At 36.0% G+C, this 17249-nt stretch overlaps 2 protein-coding genes across 2 annotated transcripts; both read right to left on the minus strand.

The window, feature by feature from the left end:
* Positions 1-856: 856 nt before the first annotated feature.
* LOC116005317 (ethylene-responsive transcription factor ERN1-like) lies at positions 857-1850 on the minus strand. The gene has a single exon (XM_031245586.1). It carries the CDS (start codon positions 1828-1830, stop codon positions 1084-1086), a length of 747 nt encoding a protein of 248 aa, XP_031101446.1. The 5' UTR covers positions 1831-1850; the 3' UTR covers positions 857-1083.
* Positions 1851-5517: 3667 nt separating this feature from the next.
* LOC116004321 (importin-5-like) lies at positions 5518-16713 on the minus strand. The gene is made up of 20 exons (XM_031244312.1): positions 15484-16713; positions 15041-15244; positions 12750-12854; positions 12598-12663; positions 12356-12520; positions 12068-12142; positions 11785-11939; positions 10993-11128; positions 10838-10907; positions 10620-10747; positions 10479-10535; positions 9621-9806; positions 9413-9505; positions 9196-9281; positions 9049-9115; positions 8899-8965; positions 8643-8779; positions 7556-7647; positions 6422-6488; positions 5518-6114 (listed from the first exon to the last, which is right to left on the minus strand). Exons 1-20 carry the CDS (start codon positions 16711-16713, stop codon positions 5950-5952), a joined length of 3351 nt encoding a protein of 1116 aa, XP_031100172.1. The 3' UTR covers positions 5518-5949.
* Positions 16714-17249: the final 536 nt, after the last annotated feature.

Raw genomic sequence — 17249 nt, forward strand, 5'->3', positions numbered from 1 at the left:
AAAAAAAAAAAAAAAAAAAAAAGACACACATCAACTTGTCCCTCTCTTTCTCTCTCTTTTAAATTCACGGGACTCGCACAAAATTCAAGTTCATGCAACATACCTTCTTGTTCTTCCACGTCATCACAAAGTTAGAAAAAAAAACCAGCAAGGACCATTGTTGAAGTTGTTCTTATTGCAAATCTGATCTAGTTATATGTCACTATAAATTAATCTAAGAGAGCAACCCCAACACTAATATTTTTATGATTTTTTTTTGTGTGTGGAAGAAAGTGAGGAGAGGTGAGATGATATGTTTCAGGAGTTTGAGTTATTAGCCTGGCAATTAAAATGTGAAAAAAGAGGGGCAAGCGCGTGCTCGCACACTAGTAATGCCCACCGGGCATGCTTAATGGTTTTTTTCTCTATTTCTTTTCCCATTTTCACCTCCGCTCCGTCTTGGCCCAAAAAAAACTGACAAAACAATTGGATTGTTGAGTTTCTCTAATAACATACCTCTCATAAGGGAAAGAAAACAGGGAGAACCCAAGGATGCTGAAAGGTCTGGATTGGATCCCTTGTGCGCACATAAATACTCGGATCTGATCGGTGGGTTGATTGCGCAACTCGCGATTTAGTGGCTCTAAGAGCCGGTCTTGTAGGTTTAGAATTAGTTTGGCGAAACAAGAATCACTTAAGTTTATTAAAAGAAAAAAGGGGGAGGGGAGGGGGGAGGTGTGTGGAAGTCAATTCTTGTACCAAATTCTGATTTATTATTGTCAATGATTTCCACCCTTTGGAATTTTTGTGTTGCATTACACAAAAAAAAAAATGCAAACCACCAAAAAAAAAAAAAGTCTTACTAGAAACCCATAGTTTGACATCAAAAGTCGTATTCCAACATAATTAGAAAACTCAAAGAACTGAAATTGATGCAAATTTGTCAAAGAGAAGAAACTTCAATTCAATTCATTTTCAAGATCACACCTCCATGATGCTCCAAGTAGACTTCACAGAGAGCTTCAAATCTAATGGCTAAAAATTCTTGATTTTGGATCAACTCAATATCCCTCCCTACTTCACTACCACTACAACTACTAAAATCTAAGTTGAGCAGAACATTTGGCATATCATGGGCAGATCCAAGAAAGCATGATCACTAAAATCATATTCATGCACATTCTCCCAATACTCATTAACTCCATTCATGGCATACAGTGATGCTGAGATTTGCCTCTCCACTTTCATGTGCTCAAACTCTGAAATTTGCGCATCATGATTATTCCCTTTAAGAACCTGCTCAAATCCATCTGATTGGTCCAAAAGAAACCTATCAAAATCCACCATAAGAGAATGATCAATATGAGGTGAAAAAACCATGTGATGATCATGCCCTAATCCCCCTTCAGAGAAGCTAAAACCAGGCTTATATGCATTCTCAAGAACCGGAAAATCCGGGGCAGTAACACTAACAGAGCTCTTAGTACTATCACTAGGGGGAGAGGTTTTGGAAGGGGAAATAATGGGGGGTTTTTTGAGGTTTTTCCTCTTCTGGCTTAAAAGGTTTCTGATTTTGAGTGAGAGAGCAGGATTGGGAGGGGCATGGTTGATGAAATTGGTTCGAGTATTCGAGCCTCGGAGAAGACAGGCGGCTTCATCATAGGCCATGGCAGCTTCTTCTGCTGTGTCAAAAGTCCCCAGCCACATTCTGATCTTCTGACTTGTGTTCTTGATCTCTGCCACCCATTTCCCAGAGGGCCTTTGTCTCACCCCTACAAACTTCCTTCTCTTGTTGGCGGCCGCCCCTCGAACGCCGCCTTCTTTTTGGTGGTTTTGGAAGTGAAGTTCCATGGCCTAGAGGATGGAGGATAAGGAAGAAGAGTTGAAAGAGGAGGAGGAGGAATTGTATGAGTTTTTTGCTTGGAGAATAGGAGACAATTTAGGGGTGTATTTATAGTCCTAAAGAGTTCATGGAAGGCTTGTCTTTGGCTTACTTGTTGGATTGTAATGTTTGAATGTTTGGATTTTGTAATCTTGTAGTTGACTTATTTATTTAGTGATTACCAAAGTGAGTTTATTTTGCCATTACCATTTAGATATTACTTATATGATAAGTACTAAAGATGAAATTTTTTTACAAGACTTGCTTGTGAGCATTAATAATCCCTCCATAGCCAAAACTCCACCCACTTCATATGGTTAACGCAAATAAAGTTAATTACCGAAATTATAGGACTATAACAAAATTATCAATTTGGTTATTGATTATTTTTTGACCAATTTGGTCCTTCGTTTGTTTTGTCATTGACATCCGTTAACTCATGACCAAATTGGTAATTTCGCTATAGTCAATGGACCATTTTGATAATTAATTTTTCGGAGAAAATGGTGCATGTGATTACCAAAATGGTCCTTCGACTATATCAAAATTACCTATTTGGTCTCGAGTTAACTGATGTCTAACGGCAAAACAAACGAATGACCAAATTGGCTAAGATTTTTACAGTTGAATGACTTAATTGGTTAAAAAAATAATCAAGGACCAAATCAGTAATTTCCATATAGTTAATGGATCATTTCGGTAATTAATTTACACGAATATTTATATTTACAGTTATGTTAATAACTGAGTGAATTATCAATACGTTTTATGTAACTGTTTTATAAACTACAAAGTATATTTTAGTCAATGAGTGTCATTATCTGAAGAAAATAAGAAAATGAAATATAATATGTGAAATATATTGTTGTTTATATGGTGTGTGTTTGTTGTTAAGGGGTGCATTTCTTGAGGGCATGCTTAATCACTCCCTTGACTCCATAACCACGTTCTTTGCCTTTTGGTTAAGTTGTGGGGAAAACTAGGCCTAATTTGTGGCCCCATATCATTATGGAATTACTTCATGAACCTCAAAAGGTACTTTTTGTCATTTAATACCGCTTTTGGTGCCTGCAAAACAACAGCATCTTTTAACTATACTAGTTTTCACAATAGCTAAATTATTTGCTTAAAAAATCATTACTTTTTATCCGTCAAATTATTTTTAAATTATAAATAGTGGCATTTAAATATGGTGGGAGAGTGCTTCAGGATGAGGAGGGTAATTGGGTAGGTGGGTGGGTTCATCTAATAGGGTAATTTAATCCGGTGTGTGCATTATTTAGTGTTTTGTGTGTATTTGATTGTCTTTGTGTGCATTCTTATGGTCCTCGTTGGAGCTGTTGGGTTGTGGCGGGTGATTCGTGTGCAATTGTTTGTCTGATTCACGAAATGAATTTGGAGGGAATATAAATACTATTTGGAATGGAATAGGTAAGGAATATAATATGAATTGTATTTTATTGTTTGTTCGCTGAAGGAATAGACTTTAGTAATTGTATTCCAATGTTTGGTTGGTTGAAAGAGTAGAAATGGAATAGGTTTTAAAGACATAAATACCCTTATACAAGATAATAATAATAATAATAATAATAATAATAATAAAATGCCAAAGACCTTGTGGTCTAATGACACCCGATTGCACCCTCATGACAAAATGGCCGAACCAAACGATGGAATAGGTCTATTCCAAGGAATGCTATTCTATTCCTAACCTATTCCATGAACCAAACATGTTAGGAAAGTTACAAGAATACCCTAATATAACCTCACTTCCAAATAGAATTGGATTGCCCTATTAGATGGGTGACTAAATTTACAATTCAATAAACAATTAAAGAACCAGATGGGTGCCAAGAGCTGAATCCAAACAATGGTGGAAATTGTGAAAGTACTTCAATAAGAGATCATATCCCACCTAGTGAGGGCAAGTAGGGCAATTACTCTTAATAGCACCTATAGGAGCTAAAATAGTCAACTTTCCCCATCCACATAAATCAATCCCCACTTCACATCCATTTTGCTTATTGACTGCAAAATGAAAAACTAGGGAAATAGTTACCCCTATCACTATCGAGACAGCATATTAAATGCAAATTCTTGTCTAACGGGTCAACTTGGAGTAACTATTTATGCTTAAAGAAAAATAAGATTCTCATATCTAATCCCATATATTATTCTATTTTTGAACTGTTTGGAGTTCCATGATAAGGTAAACTAAGCCTAATAATTGACAAACATGGGAGCCCAGTACCATTAATCTTAAATGAAAGAGATTGACACAAACATCCAATTACCACAAACAAAAGTCAAATCTAAAACAGTTCAGGATTATGACTAGGCATGGCTGCATGACATTTGTACAACCCTCACTTGGTCAACTATAAAAACTAGGTTGCAACTTGCAACCACCCAGGCCAGCCTTCACTTTTTTCTTTGTATCTCCAAAAAGCTCCAAAAAGAATTTATATATATATATATATATATATATATATATATATATATATATATATAGGGTCATGATCAAGTGTGGCCGCCCCTTAACGTGCGGTCAGTGCGTCCGCACCATTATGTATACAAATATACACCACTCAATGTTAGAAAATACACCACATAAATGTGCATCATTAGGTACGCATCATCAAAAAACACACCACTAGGTATGTAAATATACACCACACAGTGTTAGCAAATGCACCATTAAGGGCAGGAGAGTTAATGGTGCATTATTTTGAATGTGTGGTGTGTTTTATGGTGTTTTTATGTATTTTCATTGTAGTGCGTTTTATAACATTGAGTGGTGCATTTTCTAACATTGAGTGGTGGGAACCACATCGACCGCACGGGAAGGCACGGTCACATTTGAAGAAATTTATATGTATATAAAGAATATTTTGATCATACCAAATGGTTGTAAAGGTGTTTTCTTTTAAAATTACCCTTATTTCCTTTTTTAGACACAACACCACCTAAGTATTTCCTCTCTCTATGCATACATACACACAACATATATATATATACACACACACACACACTATCATGGTGCTCCACAACTCTGCCACCTGGAGGGGTACCAGACCTTAGCTAAACTAAAAACAAATATGTTTCAAAAAAGAATAATTTTATTTGGCAGCGACTATAGTATACATTAGGTGCAAGAGAATCTTATTGAAGCATGCTTTTCTCAAGCCACCAAAACTATATCATCATCATATTCAAAAAAAGAATTTTAAAATACCATATCTTACCAGAAGGGTAGCTTTCACATCGTTGGTATAGGCACTGCAATTGGAGAGACATCTGAACCTGAAAGATGCAATCAGAAGTAAATATATAAATCAAATACTATATATGTTCAAGTCAAATGATCCACCATTCCTGCAATGCATCACATGTATCTCACAGTAGTAACGTAAATACAACTCTGAAATTTCATCTGATTTTAAAAAATGTAACCATCTCTGTGAACTTCAAAAAGAAAAAAAAAAAAAAAAAAAAAAAAAAAAAAAACCAGAAGATAGTTCAGCTGTAGTCATTTAAAAGTGTGTTCCTATACTTGGTTATTGTTCACAAATAAATGTTAAAAATAAAAAGCCACTAACATTAATAATAGATTTGAAGAAACATAGATGTCTCTCAACAATTGGAACATTCAGAAAGATAACAAACAAAGAATATCACCATTTCTATAATTTAATCATTGTTTTCACAATCATCATCAATGATATAAAGGACAATGAGACATGACCAAAACTGTGACAAGAATTGCCTCCCTGACAACCCTTGAGCCTCGCACTTGCTAAAAAATATATAAATAAACAATACCACAAATCACAATTTTCAATCCTCATCCTTGCTAAGCAAAAGTAACTTTTGATATACACATTCTACAAAAGAAAAAAGGTTTCCACCTTTGCTTCCATACTTTCAAGATCAAACCAACACCAGGATGTTGCAATATGCAGAAATGAATGATGTTTATGAGAAAGAATTTCGTATCAAATGTAATGATGATTCACACGAGGGCTGTCGCACAGCAACTTCATCGTCATGAGGAAGAGCTGTCATCTTTTTGAATTTGAGCCACAAATCTATGATGATAGAATGGATTGCAGTGCCATTTTTTGTTGAGGCTGCAAAGTTGACCATGTTGCAGCCAGAGTGGCTGGTGGTAGTGTCTGCTGGAGCTGCCTCAACAGATTAATCATCCGACTGGCAGTTTGCTCTGTAGCAAGATCTTTACCGGCACATAAAATCTACAGAAGAAACAATGTTCTATCAATAAATGGCATATGGCAGTAAAAAATATATTACTGCATACTTTATAAGGTTTCCTTATGAAGTTGCGTATAATTCACAAGGTTTTGTGGCTCTCTGAGAGGCCACTTCAGAATGGCACCATCAGTAACTCTGTGATGGACGATTTCAAGCCCACCCATCCCCACACCCCAGGGCACAGGGACAGTATTTTGCAATTTACGGTCCCAAATAGTGAGTTTAAAATTAGTAAATTTAAAAGCTTATAATAATTACTTGCATAAATCTGAGAGGTATAGAACAAACCTCAGCAAAAACTGACATAATTTTAGGAAGATACTGATTGTTAGGGCCCAAAAGCTCACCGTCTGACCTGCAAGCCAGAGAAGAATTGTTGGGAGAAAGATAAAGAGATGAGGAGAATGTGCTGCATGATCAAGACCCCAATAAAAACATGATATACAAGTTTTATTTATGTCAATACAAGTCACAGTGCTATACTAAAGAGCTAAAACAGAAATGATGCAGTTGGCTAAATATCACAAGAAAGTTCATGCAGATTTACAGCAATTGAAATAGCAAGTGAATTCTGTTTATCTTTGAGTGTAATTAATCTTTTACTTAGAGATGAACCAAGGTTTTTTTTTTCTGAAGATGTACCAAGTTAAGAGATTCCAACTTGTTAATAAGGCATCACATGCTTAATTAACCACACATATCAAATGTTACCAAATGAAAGGCCCTTTCCTACATCTCATCTTGCATGTTTTTAACTCTTCAAATAACTTAGTACATTCAAACTTTTAATTTTGCTTGACTCTTGATATTGCCAATTCGGTAAATGTATATACACTTTACTGCCATAATAAAAACTGCCAAGAAATTTATGGCAACAGATGATGGATCAATTAGGACAGAACTATAAAATAAACCATTATGTGCAACGATAGGGTAAACTTGTGAGGTGAAGTACGCAACTTATAATCAGTTTAATATAACATACCACTATTTAAATTGTGTTAGCAGTGTTATTCATATTTGTGATGTGAAATTCACACTATCATATGGAGTGAAAAGTTGCAAAGAGAAATAGAATATATATATATATATATATATATATATGGAGGGTTCCTATGAGATCACCTTTTTAGGTGAGATTGTGAGATAAAATCTTGTGCATCAATCTAATAAATTTTAATGGTCTAGATCAATCTAGATCAATCGCGTTCACACACACTTAATCTAGATATTCAATCTAGACCATTAAAATTTATTAGATTGATGCACAAGATTTGATTTGATCTCACAATCTCACCTAAACAGGTGATCTCTTATGATCCTAAATCTATATATATATATATATATATATATATATATATATATATATATATATATAAACAAAGATCAGGACTTGAGCAACCTGATAGATATATTTCTTACCTTTCAACCATTGAACAAAGTTGGTCGTGCACAACCTTGGCTTCAATCAAGTCACCTTTTATAGGCAAACAGTTCAACCAAGCAGGAACAACCTGGCAAAAGAAATTGCAATACAGTATCAAGAGAGTATAAGATTACAATGTCTCATGGCATGGGTCAACTAAAGGAAAAAGATAGTTATATGTCCAGAAAAAGGTTCTCAAAATATGAAGCAGTGTGGAGCTGTGGAGGCTTGAATATAAAAGATGTTAACTAAGAGTGTGCATCATTATAGGAACAGTATTAATGCTAGTACGAGATTAGCAGTTGGAAGTAAGGAAATAAGGAGCTAAAAAGGAAACAAACATCTATAAACTAAATCTTTAACTCAAATGATTTGTAAAGATGATGACAACATGCTCTATCAATAAATTTACAGAGGCAGAACAATAATAAACCATTGACCCAAAAAAAATGCCTTGTAGCTACAACTTCCAAGAGTTTCAAGTTTTGCCTTCAAAATTCAAACACATCATCTCCTTTCACACTCTGTTTACAATAGCTATATATACTTGGATGTGCAAAAAATGCTATCTGCAGGTTACTATATGGAAGCCATATTGCAGTCTTCTGCAATTCTATAGTGCTTATGAGCAACATCATTGTTGAAATATTACAAGGTATCCATCCCAAAAGGCAATACAACCTATTAAGTGCTATACTGAAATTTTAATCCAACAAGTATCATGCTTAAAAAAAAATTTAATGCATGAAATTAATTGACCAAAGGACCAGATCAAATACCCCAAACAGAAGTAAATTGTTCCATTGAACCAATTCCACCATGCTTTGTGTACTTTAAAAAAACATCATTATCACTATTTTAAGTAATGCATCAAATAGCAAGTACTGCTCATGATTCTAATGTTCATTGCATTTAAAGGTAATGTTCATTTGAATTTTCTTTAAAGTAAATAGTCATAAAAGTTATAAATAACATTCATAACAGGAAGAGGGTCACAGCTCTGAGGTTCATAGCATACCAACTGCAAAGTATAGATATATCTGACTAATGGCTTTTGAGACTATACAATCAAAAGTGACTCACCTGGGCTGAGTCAATATTTTCACGATGAAACTGGCATATCTTCCCTAGTGCAGACACAGCATTATCATATGCCATTATGTTCTCAGGTTGAAGAGCATTTGGATGTCCTATGACTACATTAAGCCTTGATAGGGCCTCTGCATAATAGAGATGAGGTCAATTTAAGAATGACACATGTTGTATCACAATGAGCCACACCCCCCACCATAAAACAAAAATGGGATTCTAAAAATCATATTTTAATTGTAGTATATACCTCCAACAAGAGGTTTGAATACAGAACCACCAAACTCAGCACAGACACCAAGTCCATAAACTGCAGCCTGGACAGAATTATTGGGTGTTTGAGAAGCCAAAATTCAGAATGAACTTGTAAATGTATTGTAAGAAAATTGCATATGTTAACCTGTCTAACATCTGGGCTCTCGTCATTGCAAGCCTCAAGCAGGAAAGGAAGGTGTGTATCATAGTATCTGGATCAGACAAAGAAACTGTTATATTTGGATGACCAGCAGTATATCAACCAAAGTAAAGCCAATATAAGTATAAATACTTTAAAGCAGCTTCATGACACTGCTCCGCAATATCATCAAAGATGCAAATTGCTATCCTTCTCTCTTCAGCTGTTTTATCTTTTCCCTGCATTGGGAGTAACCAAACAAACAACAAGATGAAAGGAAATTCCATGCATTGACACCTAGATTTGATTACAGCTAATATGCCAAACACAGATTCAACACTAACACACTTCATCTTGAGTTGAAACTTACCCACATAGGCATTATATATGAAGAAAGCTCATCAAAGAATGGTAAGAAAGCAACCTTGAATGTCTTGATCAATGTACCCAAGATTTCACCAACCTAGAACACAAAAAATGAATAAATAAATAAATAAATACTTAAATAAATAAAATAACTGTTATATGTAATACAACTATTGATATTATATATCTGAAAATTAAATCTTATTACATACTTGGTCAAAAACTTCTTCTTCTAGCTCATTTTCCTCTTTTAGCAAGTCATTCTCCTCTGCATCAAAATCTTCGGCTTTTGCTCTCTCTGACCTTTCTGCTCTCCTACTTGAACTGGCAGTAATTACCTGTTTAATCTCATCCACAATGCTTCGGACCTGGGCTTCATCTAGAAGAGGTCCAGTGATCTGCAAGAGTGAAAAGAAACAAAGGGGTGTTAATGTATAGAGGGAAACCACAACAGTGAAGACAGAAGTTGTCGTGAATTACACAACCTATCACAAATTCTTCTATGTACAATCAGGGAAAATAAAGAATATAAACTTAATCCAGTGAGAATCAACATCTGTAAATAAGTTGAAAATCAAAATACTTTCTTCCCAAATCCCAATAAACCATAAAGAAGGGGGAACATGTGTGAAAATAATAGACTAACTAAAGTCCAACCAATTACTCCGTACTATTTCCCAACTGAGAAAGTCATACAGAAAAGCATAGTGAATAGTATTAACCTACAAAATGTGCAAGCTAAGGAAAAGTCCCAATTAAACAAATACCGTTAAATTATAAATTAAAATAAATTTATTATTAAAAAGAAAAAACCTGAAGAGTTATGCCTAAGCATCAAAAAAAAATTTTTTAAATAAAAACGTTAGTTTTGAACAAGAGGCTCTGGTATATGAGTATATGACAGATATGGGACCAGAAGTCCAAGTCCAAATAAATCCATCGCATTTATATGATAAAATAAAAAGAGCAATTAATGATATACAAGGAACAAATATCTTGTTTAAAAAAACAATTACGTAGTATCATTTATGAGCTAGAAATGAGATTATCATCTAAGACAGTAGACCAACCTGCAGACATTCGTTCAATGCCTCCAACATATTGGCACATATTTCTGTATCAGGCTCCTGGTTGCAATTACAATTAAAATATTATTTTTCCAGAAGAATAAGCAAGCAAAAAAAATAATGCAATCTGCAGTTGAAGAAAACCTTATGTACAGCTTCCACCAGAGCTGGTATAATGTAGTCTGACAGCTGCTTGACATAAGTCTCATTACGGCCTTGAGCAAGCCCTTTCTCTACAGCTAATTTTGCAGAACGTAACAAATCCGGCATAGCTGAAAATAGGCTCATAGGCATCCACAATAATTATCAGTATATTCAAAACAAGCAAAAAGAAAATTTTCTACAAAGATGGCAAATCCCACCTGCAACAGCAGCTTTCCTTACTTCCTCATGGAAATAGAATTTCAGAAGTGGAACTAAAGTTGGAGCAACCTGTTCCATTTTTCAAAAGAGTGTGTTCAGTTCAATCTTGCTAGTGCCCAAAAGAAATTTTAGCAGTTGATGGACCAATACCAACCTGATCAATCCAAGGGTAAAAACCTTCCTTCAATTCATCAACATAGCAGCATAGCATATTACAAGCTGTAGCCTTTTCCTCAAGGACACTCGTTTTTATTCCTATTCTTTTATCCCCAAGGGTGATTGTCTCCATGCTGCAATACAGAAGTGTCGTAGCATGAATAGAAGAACATTTGCAACATAGAACTTTTAAGGTACATCTAGTGTCTTAAAGTATTCTCCATGTATAGTGAAATAAAAACAAAACAAATGGAGACAACAGGGAAAAGAGAGAGGAGAGGGTGCAGTATTAGCAACATAAATAAGAATTCCAAAAGGCTAGTATATTGTATAAAGAAATCACAATTTACAGCAATCAATCAAGACTGACTTTCACATCTTTGTACTGCCACTCAAGTTTCATTATTAAATCTTAAAGGAAGAAATATCAAGAAAACCTTTTCTCACTTCTTGACCAAGGACATTGCCTCATGAACATGCTTTTGAATGAAATTCTAGAAGCCCATCAAGATGACATTCACACTGAGAACCCAACTTGTTTCGAACCTACTTTACTCTTAGATTCCATGTAAATATTTATCCAAGTCCACCGGCAAAAACTTGAATAAATTCAAACAATCATAACTTTGCATAAGAATAACAGAATTCTAACTTAAGCTAGATTTTTCAGAAAACTGAATTTCTTATGTTGCCTTTATATTCCATGAGGAAAATATTGCTGAGTTCAAAGGAACATCAGATGCATTTAATGAACACGAGCACAGGACAACCATAAAAAATTTAAGCTGACCTGTCATCATCTGATTCATCAATTTCATTGTCTGAATCGGCAGATGTTATGGTCACATCAGGTTTCAGCTGAGCAGACTGAAGTAATGGAGGCATGACTACACTCATATATGGAAGGAAGTCCTGACCCAGGCACTTGCAAAGTCTGGCCCATGCCTAAACATCATTCAAGAAAAAATAAGTTAAGGTGACCAATTACACCAAAAAAAAACCAAAAACAACAATTTAATGCATCCCCCAGAAAACCTAGTACAGTAGTACCAGAATGAGAGGTAAAGACATACTTGTAGCATGTAACTAGTAGTAGGATCATCATTCTCCATTTGTGATCCTTGTAATGACATTAGCACCTCCATAACCTTAAAGAAGACACAGATTCAGACAGTAAGGTCAATATAGGAAAAATAATGTGTATTACTATTAGTCTGTCACCAGCACTAAGTAAGATAAAAAGGGATACTAATTTGAAGTCAAAGCAGGTAGTAGCAAGTCAAACAGAAAAAACTACATGCGCAACGTGCAAGTAGTCCATACAAAAGATGTATTGGATAAAGATAGGATCCATCTTATACCTGTTTAGCATCATCCCTAAACTTCTCTTTTCCAACAGCCATTCCAACCAAACTAATGCACTCCATGGCTTTGGCCCGAAGCATCCGGTTAGATTTATCATTTGCATTGACAAGGATGGTTTTAAGGTAAGGCATAACAGCATCATAATACTTTTGGAAGTGCTCCTGTAGAAATGTTGTTTATTAACACTCTATAATCTAAAGCACAGTTCCAAACATAATGAGGAATAAGCAAAATATACCTGCGAAGAATCAGCGACGGAAGCCAAAGCAGTTAAGGCTCCTTCTTGCACCATTTGTTTTCCATTCTGTATTTCAAACAAATTCGAGACAGTTTAGATATAAGAACAGTTTGCATCCTATAAACAGTTAAATGGAACCTCTAAATTAATACCTGAAGAAGTACAAGCAGTTTGCTGACAATTCCATCTAAATAAGGTGTCAAAATTTCCGGTGTGCAGTTCTCACTGAAGTTTAGAACAGCTGATGCAGCATGTGCCTGTAAATATCATATGAGTCAAGTGAGCAGGTAAACAAAGTCTGGAGTAACTGCAAACAAAAGTTAGAAGAGCAAGGGAACCCAACAGTATGTAAGTTTGCTGTGGTTCTTAACCTCATTTTTGTGAAACTTTTGACTACATGACAGAAAAAAAATTATTTATGCACACTAAATGCAGAATTGTTACTCATATCCCACCAGAGAAAAAAGGGGGGGGGGGGGGGGGGGGGTTGGAAGTTGTAGAAATTTATAATGTTTTTCAAATTATTATTGGTAATAATTTCTAATTATACTCTATGCAATAATGTATGAAATACATAATTATATGAGTGCATGCGATCGACACTCGTCTCGATCGTTACATTAGAATTTTTTTACATAACACAAAATACATATAATAATAAAAATATATATATTTACATTTATTTAAATCTATATTGTCACTCTTTTATCAAATAAAAAGTTTTTTCACCAAAATGTTTTGCATAATATGGGTCAATATTGTACATTATAGTATGTCGGTGGTCAATTTTTGGGGTTTAGGATTTAGTGGTTTAGAGGGTAGGGTTTTAAAGTGTGCCTTATAAAATGTTGCATACCTTTGTACACTTCTAGAGTAAAAGTTATGCATTCCTAGTAGTAAAGGTGTTCATTTCTATGAAACTAGTGGTACATTACTTTGTTGGTGGTTATGCATTCTGGTGGGTCTCGGGAGAGTTGTTCTTGAAGGTAGGACTTTGTGCTTTGTGGGGGTGTAGGTCTTTGTGTTTATAAAGGAGGTGTTGCGATTCGGAAACCCAGAGTGAAGCTTCGTGCTGCCGAAGATTGCTCGAACCGGTCCCAGTTGGTTCTCGGGTAGTTCAGTAGTTTTGGACGGAAAGTAAGTGAAGGACGGGTGGTGTTTGTTGTAGGTTTAGGCTTTGTTGGGTTGGAGTTAAGGTGTTTTTTTTTGGATTTTGGTGAATAGCGGTTTGCCACGTCCGGTTGTGGAACGATAAAAATCGGGGATGACGCCACAAGGATGGTAATTTCCTTGATAAGTCAGAAGAGCTCACATATGACCCAGTGAGAGAAAACTTGCGATGCAATGCGCAAGACTTTAATTCCTAATCTCATACATTGTCTGTCTTTCAAAGGAAATGAAGAGGCTATTTATACTACTATGANGGGGGGGGGGGGGGGTGGTGTGGTTGGAAGCGTTAGCAGTTTTTAGCAGGTTACTGCATGGAAAAGCCACCAATAAAATCACAGGGCCAACAAAAGAAGTTAGTAGCAGAACCCCACAAGACAAAGCTAATATCTGCAACCGCCACAAAAGGGAGAAAACAAGCAAAAAAAGATCTAAGTATCACATTTGACATTTACACAAAGATAATGAAACTCAAGTAGTAGGAGCAAGCCACAGGAGAAAGAAAACAGGCAATAAAAAGATCTAAGTAACACAAAGATAAGGAAACTTAAGTAGTAAGACTGTAAGAGCAAGAATGGAGGAAAGAGTGTAAATACAGCAACTTCTAAAGTCAGTTATACAGTTAATAAAAACTGTAAAAGTCCCCTTGAAAATCTAAATGCATTGCTATCATAGATCATAACAGAAAAAAAAAAGTTAATAATAATACTCATAATAATAATCAAACAAAAATACCATTTAACAAGATTAAGTAAGACCTTTATTAGGTTCTGCTTGGTACGCTGGGAATCAAACACTGGAATATGATGGGAGAGGGCATCGATATTATTTCATCGAAGTTAGAAAGTATATATTTTGGTTCCACCTTCTATGGAGAACAAAATTCTTTCCAATAGTGAAGGACAAATGATATGAGATTGAATAATAATTCCTAAAAAATTAGGATTCCTATGGGATGACCATAGCACCAAACAACAAAGGAATTAGAGGTTGGAATCACAACTTTGAAGTATTTTATATTTTCTTTTAGTCTGAAGGGTGGAATCAAACCTATGCCACGATTTTGGCTGAAGTTATTCCAGTCTCTATTAAGGAACTAAAAATCTTTATCTAATATCTAAAATCTAGAATCTAGAATATTCATAAAACTTGAAGTAGAGATCCTAATATGCGTCTTTCAACATTAAAAATATTGGCATAGGACTCACTATGAAACATTGTGTAGCATACTATTGGAGTGTACTAATGGAAAAGAAAGGATAGCATAAGGGCAAACCTGTATTCTTGGATTCTGGAAGTCATCCATAGATGCAGCAAGTGCAGGCAATACGCGGCTATGAAACTGAACTTGCAAATCTGGACCCAAGTCAGTAGACAACTGACCAATTGCATTGATAGCAGCCCACCTAACTCGAGGGTGAGGATCTTGGAATGAATTCAAAACCATGTTCACAACTTGCTCTAAATTCTTGATCATGACCTATTTCAGATTTCAGAAAAGTAGCATCAATACATAGATAGTTAGATGGCTAGTTCATAAAAATCAAAATCTACTCCAGATTAAATACCTAAAGAACTACATGTTAGGAACTCATGATATAGCTTGATATCAGGATCACAGTGCAAGTATAAAAAACCTAATGGCATTCTCCAAAACATTGATAACAGTAATCATGTTGTGTATATACAGAGAGAATAAGATAAAGCATTTATCTTTACCTTTGAGCATCCTTCAGCAATCTGAGCAAGTGCAATGAGAGCGGCGTGGTGCTTCTCCCATTCTTGGGCAGCCAAATAGACTGGCAGCTGCTCTGAGGCAACAGGAACAATGGTGTTACCACCTAATGCAATGGCCAACCTATCCAAACACTCCTGTCCAAAGCTGTAGTTACTAGTCTCCCCAGCATCCTCCTCTTCAACCACGGCCGAATGCCAAGCAGGCTCGTCATCTATAGACAATAACATCTTCATTAGGATTGCAAATAGCCTGCTAATGAACTGAGGCAACTTCCTCATCATTCCAGGAGCCCTCTCCCTTGCCTCAGCCAATGTAATCACAAACTCAATTGCTAGATGTCTTGTGCCTTCCTCCAAACTCTCGGCCTCGGCTATCTGTAGCATTGCATCCACAACATCAACTAATTGCCTCCTCAAAAACCTTGGCTCAGTCCCAGCCAATTCAATAAGTAACTCCAACGCCTCTTGAGCCGTAGCCTCCTGCCCGCAATTCAATGCCTCGGTCAACGTCTTCATCATCGCAGGCAAAAGATCCTGAAACCTGTCCCGATCAGTTGAGCTCGATAAGCACTGGATGAAATTGATAACAGCGTTCAAAGCCGCAATCCTAACATCCGAACTGGGAGAGTTATTCAGTGTCTGCAAGAAAACCGAGTGCAAATCCTTAATATAAGGCACCAGGATCTCGCCTATGTACTGAGCCAATTGAGCAAAAATTAAGAAGGCAGACTCCTGTAGCTTCAGCGAATCAGAAGTAACGCACTGAAACATGAACGGCAGGATTTCCGGCCATTGATTCTCCGGCAAAATCGAAGAGGCAAGCTCTGAAATCGTGTCACAAAGCTTCTTAATTATCGTCTTCACCTCCTCGCGCTGAATACACGTTAACAGCACGGATTTGATATCGGACTGAGTAGAAGCAGCAAGCCGAGGCCAGATATAGGAATCGTCACGGGTCAACAACTTGCGCAGGAGGATAGCACACATAGCACGCGCCTCAACGTGAACCGATGAAGTGAGAACCTGGGCAAGCTTGAGTGCAAGCGAATTGGGATCGTTTTGCTTAACGAGGTTGAAGATGGCCTCGGCCTGGGAGCGCTGCTCATTGGCGGAGGACATGAGGTGGGAGATTAGGGTTTCGAATGGCGCCGGGTCTGAACCCATAATCGCAGCGAGTTGAGCCTGGTTGAACTGAGCCGACTCGCCCGCCATGATAATTCTTCAAAGAGGATGTGTGAGAGAGAAAGAGAGAGCAGAGAGAGACACTGTGATGATGGCTCTGAGTTTAGGGCCTTTTTTCTCTCTCACACAAAACACACTGAGATGTGTGTGTTTCGTTATGTATATATAGTGAGAAACTGAATTGGAGGGTTTACGATTGTGATGACATTTCAAAAGATATTCTCTGTTACGTATTCTCTATTCATACATTATTTATGAAAAACGCCTCTAAAATTTGTTAAACTCTCATTATGCTCTTAAGTTTATAGAAATTTAAATAATTACTAACAATTTTTTTATAATGTTTGACATAATGAAATTGTAATTTTATAGAATTGCAATTCATTCATACCAAACTATAAAATTTTTTATTTTAAAATTATATAAAATAAATTTTATAATTTCTCTCTGTTAAATATGTTGTTAAAGTGGTATTTAATAAAAAAAAGTACTTATTAGTGTTTGAGATGGACAGTCAGGTTCTTAGCATGAATTTATTTAGGAGAGTCAGGATTAGTTTGTATCTC

The sequence above is a fragment of the Ipomoea triloba genome, chromosome 14, assembly GCF_003576645.1.
Source record: "Ipomoea triloba cultivar NCNSP0323 chromosome 14, ASM357664v1".
NCBI classification, from domain to species: domain Eukaryota; kingdom Viridiplantae; phylum Streptophyta; class Magnoliopsida; order Solanales; family Convolvulaceae; genus Ipomoea; species Ipomoea triloba.